This window comes from Nannobrachium achirus (genome assembly GCF_963921795.1).
Source record: "Nannobrachium achirus genome assembly, chromosome: 4".
NCBI lineage: Eukaryota > Metazoa > Chordata > Actinopteri > Myctophiformes > Myctophidae > Nannobrachium > Nannobrachium achirus.
In genome coordinates, this window is record NC_137813.1 from 31,256,960 (window position 1) to 31,262,959 (window position 6,000).

At 43.8% G+C, this 6,000-nt stretch overlaps 1 protein-coding gene across 1 annotated transcript in view; it reads right to left on the reverse strand.

The window, feature by feature from the left end:
* cacna1ha (calcium channel, voltage-dependent, T type, alpha 1H subunit a) overlaps positions 1-6,000 on the reverse strand; it is a gene marked incomplete at its 3' end in the record, with an annotated part of 107,464 nt that overhangs the window by 78,157 nt on the left and 23,307 nt on the right. The window contains exon 5 of the mRNA XM_080723209.1: positions 4,372-4,693. Coding sequence (XP_080579335.1) covers positions 4,372-4,693 — 322 coding nt within the window. The remainder of the gene's footprint in view (positions 1-4,371; positions 4,694-6,000) is intronic.

The following is a 6,000-nucleotide window of genomic DNA, read 5'->3' on the forward strand; positions in this document are numbered from 1 at the left end:
CTGGATGTAGTTGTTCATGTGCCTGAGCTCCGGGGTGACTGCGGGGTGACAGTAGGATGACAGTGGGGTCCATGACCCCACTGTCCCCCCTCCACCACCCCCACCCCCAGTCCCCCACCCCCGGCTTTCATATTTACACACAGTAAAATCCTCTGCTATGCAGTGGTGTAAAGTAACTAAGTACATTTACTTATGTAATGTACTTAAGTACAATTTTGAGGTATTTATACTTTACTTGAATATTTACAATTTCCAATACTTTTACTTATAGTGTGTGCGCCAACGGTGACACAATTGTAGTCCTTAGCGGCCATCTTTTGGGTAAAAACACAGGTGTTTCAATTGTTTGATTGCATAGAACTAATGCTTTACTCCAATCAGAACACCTGTGTAAGGCTGTGTTGACCCAAGAAATGGCCGCTCTTAGAACTACATTTGGCACACCCTATACTCCACTAGATCTCGGATCCAAATATTGTACTTTTACTCCGCTACATTTATTTAAAAACTTTAGTTACTAGTTACTTTGCAGATATAAATGATTATGTCATAAAACATACATTAATCCACTTTAGCCCTATTTGAAAATAGCCGATCTACAGGCTCACAACGACGAGTTGTGAGCTTGTAGATCTGCTATTTTCAAACATTTTATACTTTTACTTTTGGTACTTAAAGTACATTTTGATGCCAAAACTTTCATACTTTTATTCATTTTGAATTCCGGACTTGTACTTGTAACAGAATATTATTTCTACATTGCAGTATTGATACTTTTACTTAAGTCAAATATGTGAGTACTTTTTCCACCACTGCTGCTATGTAATGCCAAGCTGAATTAAGCGGTGTTAAATGAAACACTGAAGACCTGACTGTGCAGATGCTGTGGGAACACTCATCTGCCTGCTGCGGTAATCCAGGGGGGAACACACCAAAGAGAAGCTCACTTTGTCTCATGCTAACTGGAGTCTATAGTCCTCTTTGTTTATGCCATCTATTTTTCTCTTTCTCTCTAAACACCATCTGTTAAATCTGCATAGCAACGTCTGACTTGCAGATGTTATTGGAATACTCTGCTCTCTACTGCAGCAATCAGGGGAAAACAAATTAAAGAGCGCCTACTCTGTCGGATGCTAACTGGAGCCACAGTTTCCTTGGTTATGGAGCTGACATCATTTTTCTATTTCTCTCTCACACATCTTTTGTACACAACGACCTGTGTCTTTCCGTTGCTGTTCTTTCGCTCTCTCACTATATCCCTCTCTCCTTCTCTAAATCCTCATTTATGCTCAGCCGTACGTTGGGTGTTGCAACAGGAGACAGACGAATTTACAACGTGTCACATCTGTGAGCTTGCACGTCTGTTATTTGTTGGCATGCGACTGTCCTACGGCGAAGTACCGTATAAATCAGGCTTTACTCAACCTTTCTTTCTCTAAAGCCCCTGATACACGTAGCAATCTTTTCATCAATATCAACCAGCAACGACCAGAGGCGTCAATTGGGTATGGCTAGGTATGGCAGTTGCCATACCTTGGCTACAGGGGGGAAAAAATGTACTTCCTAAAATAAATTCATGCCTGTTGATAAGGTATGGCAACATGACTGGTGTCTTGCACGTGTGAAGGCACAAAAAGATTAATCCAATCACGCTGCCAATGGCCATTCCCAATTGACGCCTCTGGTCGTTGCTGGTTGATATTGATGAAAGAATTGTTACGTGTATCAGGGGCTCTCTTTTCTTTCAATCACTCCTCTTTTCTCTTGACACTTCATCTCTTTCATAGAACTCCCTCGCTCATCTCTTTCTCTCTCATCTCTCTCTCTATCCCCCCTCCCCTCGCTCTGTATACTTCTTTTGTGCTTTCAAGCACTTTCTTTCTTTTCATACTGATGTAGAAAGAATGTTATTCTGTCCAGGGTGTTCTTTTGAAGGAACATGGATACGCATATAAAATCAACTGACATGCGGGCACACAACACACTGAAGCACAATCCAATCATGGCTTTACACGCTGCATATCCACCAATGGATAGCACGCACGCACGCGCGCGCACACACACACACACACACACACACACACACACACACACACACACACACACACACACACACACACACACACACACACACACACACACACAGTAATATAAAATGCCTTAGTACACAGATAAGAAATCTCATTTCAGCCACAAAGAGGTGCTCGCTGTGTTTCTTCAAAAAGACACTTACTGTACATCCAATCTTAGATAACACACGCACGCACACACCAACCCATTCTCACCCCCTCTGCTTCACCCGTCCGACGCGTTCCCAACTCGCTTTCTGCTTCACCCGTGCGACGCTTTGGGAACACCTACTGCGTCTACGGTCGGACGCGAACGGAGAGTTTTAGGAGGAGAACGGAGAGTCTTAGTACGCATGCGCCGACATGTCTTTACTGGAATATTTTACGATGACGGCCGCCACGGGGAATCGAACCCCAGTCCCTGGTTTTGCGTAACCATGCTCTACCGATTGAGCTAACCAGACGACTGGGAAATTCCCTTTTTTTTGTGCTTTTATCTTTGACAACGTGGATGATAACGTAGTCCCTTCTTTGAGCCGTATTCGGACGCGGAAGCAGTCCCCTGGTCAAAATGTACTATTCTGTCCATAACGGCACATAATTCGGTAACGCCGCTGAGTCGGCTCATGCGCCATTCACACCGTTCGGCGCGGCGACTCGGTCGCTACCGCTCCCTCGGCGGCGGCTCTCGGCGTTCATTGACGCCTGAGACGGCATAGCTCCGTCGTTTATAGTGTGGCGTGAGCGGTAGTGACGGGTGGCTGGTAAACCAGTAAACCCTTCAAAGCGGTATCGAATCCCGCTTCGGGAACTACTTTTTTTTCTTTCTTCTTAGACCACCCAATGCGTCCAACCCGTGAAACAGTAGGCAATCCCAAAGCGTCTATCGTCCGACGCAGTACAGTACTTGACAACGCGTCGGTTGTATGGCGCTTTAGGGGTGAGAATGTGTTGCACACACAAGTGTGTGCCTGTGTTTGTCCCATGTACCGTATGTGTGCATGCTGTTTGTGTCCGTTTCAACTGTGACTAAATACTCAGTGTGCATGTGGAACACTGGCTTGTATGCGCAAATTCAAACTCTTGCTAATGTTGTGTGTGTGGAGAGAGAGAGAGAGAGAGAGAGAGAGAGAGAGAGAGAGAGAGAGAGAGAGAGAGAGAGAGCAAGAGGGACGTTATGTCTGTGTCTCAGAGACAGTCATTCAGGGTGAATCAGAGCTATTAGTAAGAGGAGGACATATCAATCAACTAGGTGGGAATCATATCACAACACCTGCAGACGGTCCCAGCCTCCTGGGAACATAATACTCATTAAATGTACATTTACACGCCTCCTCATCATCATCATGCACTAATCACTCACTACCGTGTGTGTGTGTGTGTGTGTGTGTGTGTGTGTGTGTGTGTGTGTGTGTGTGTGTGTGTGTGTGTGTGTGTGTGTGTGTGTGACACACACACATATTTCCTCCTGTCCTGCGACTCATGTTAAAGTGCATTCCGTTGCTGTCAAGTAGAAACCTCATATCTCCAAATGTCAACGTATATATTTCATAAATGAGTGCCCTACTTCATCAAGTGTCACACAAAAGTAGTGAAAATAGCAGCTTTACATTAAAGATTATAATAAAAACATACAAGGTTTCCACCCGACAGGAACGTTATGACAGATCCTCCAAATCCCCAGTGTTAATTGACCAGGGAAATGAACACCAGAGATTTTGCTGGGAAGAGGCAGGGTTTAGCGGGGTGAAGTCAGCGTATGTGTATAGCGGGTTACACTATTGTCCCCCCATTCATGGCCCTCTCTCTCTCTCTGGTTCCCTCTCCAAAACATGTATTTTTAGAACATTGCGATGTCCCAAATCTGTCAGGATGCCACGCTGCCTTCGTCCACTGTCCTGCGACACAGCCTCCAAAACAGGATCACTTGAGGAAATTGTTTACAACTTCAAAAATTCCCCCAGCGTTCAGTGGGAAAACATGCTTATCTAGCTATCCTATCTCAACACGCTGACTGTCTTCTCTATACACAAGATCCTCAAGTGTTCATTTATTCATTTGTAACTGAGAGTGTATAATATTGAACCAAGTTAGAGTCAAGTTTGTTCCATTTCTTTAACATAGGATTAATGTGTTAATTTAACTCTGAGTTGAATTAACAGGATTTTACTGTGTACTTGTGATTCTGGTTCGGTTTACCTTTCGCCCATGACCATAGTAGACGTGTGTTTTTTTTATGTACATGTCAATATACTATATATTTCTCCATGTGTATGTCTGCTTGTATGCACAATATTCTCACCTGGAATATTGCTATCCAGGCGTAGGCGATGTTGTCAAAGTTTACCGACCCCTTGTGGGGGTTGAACTCTCCGGGGCGACACACGTTGTAGTACTGGTTCCAGTTCACGCAGTTGCCCCCGGCTCCGCCCACGCCGGGAGGCGGTTCCGTCAGGGCCACGCCCCGGGGCGGGGCGGCCAACGAGCACTCTGCCCCGCCCTCGCTGTAAGGTGGCACGTTGTGGCAACGAAGCATTCCGTTCTCCCTGGGCGCGGAGCAGATGAACGGGCTCTCCTCCCCTTCCTCAGACATATAATAGGGACTTATAGACAGGTTGTATAGCCTGCAAAGACACAAAGAAACACACTGCGTTAGAGGCTGTAACAGACACTTATTTAACCGTTCTTTCAGGTCAAGGACCCCTAGATTCATATATATTTGGCCACGGACCCCCATCTGAAAATATTTTGTGCCATGGATCCACAGAAGAGAATATTTATGTAAAAAAGAAAAAATCTTGAAAAACTAAGTTTTCCAATAATTTTATGTGTTTTTCAGATATTCTCAAAAATAACAGATGTACAAGAGCGCAGGGCAGGAAGTGTCATGCTGTGAGCTTTTATATCTTCTATTTTTTATAGCCAGCGTATATATGGATTTTAAGAACCAATGTTATGTGTTATACTGTAGGCAACTGCCCATCTCCAAACACAGTAGGGAAGCTATAAAAAGCTTTAAAATCACATGTGATAGACATTGAGAACTTCAAGGGATATGTCTGAACCTTCTAACCCCCTGGAAGTGAAGCAAATTCTCCTCCCAAAAGAGGGAACAGGATAATATGATGGATATACAGTATGTCTCCCACCTCAAAATTCGCAAGAGAACATTGTCTAGATGTTTTTCATGAAATCACGTTTACTTTTCCCATGAATGTTTTTGCAATGAGCTTTTGAAGATAAAACTGTTTCCTACTGTGCTGTATGCGTCTTACGCATTGCATAAAAATGGCTTGTCATGGGTCTTCAAGTTTATAGTGAAATTAAATCACACTTGACTTGAGTTCAAGCAGTGATTGTCATACAACAACAACCAAATTAAACATCCGTCATATTGATTTGTGCTCCATTAGGAACAGTAATGTACTGTATACTTCACTTCCTGTCAGAATGTCTGCCTTAATAACACAGACAAAATATCATGTCCTCCGGCTCCCACTGTGATTCAATATGTGTAATTCAATAAAGATATGTCAACACAGCATGACAACAAATAAGTAATAATAATGTCAAACTGCTATAAAAAATCACACCCGTGTGAAGTGGAGCTGTGTGTGTGTGTGTGTGTGTGTGTGTGTGTGTGTGTGTGTGTGTGTGTGTGTGTGTGTGTGTGTGTGTGTGTGTGGATCATGTGTACCGATTTTTGTGACATTTGAAGAAAATATGTAGGAAAAGGAGCAAAAAGTGTGTTTTGGAGAAAATTCAAGATGGCGGAAAATCTATCATGGCGCAAATGGGCGTGGCCTATATGGGGAGATGCGGCATGACCCAAGGAATCCAGGGAAAAAATATTTTTAATTTTCCGACCTACGGTTCAAGAGTTACAGGCCAAAATGTAAAGTGGGGTGTTATAGCGCCACCATGAGGCCAA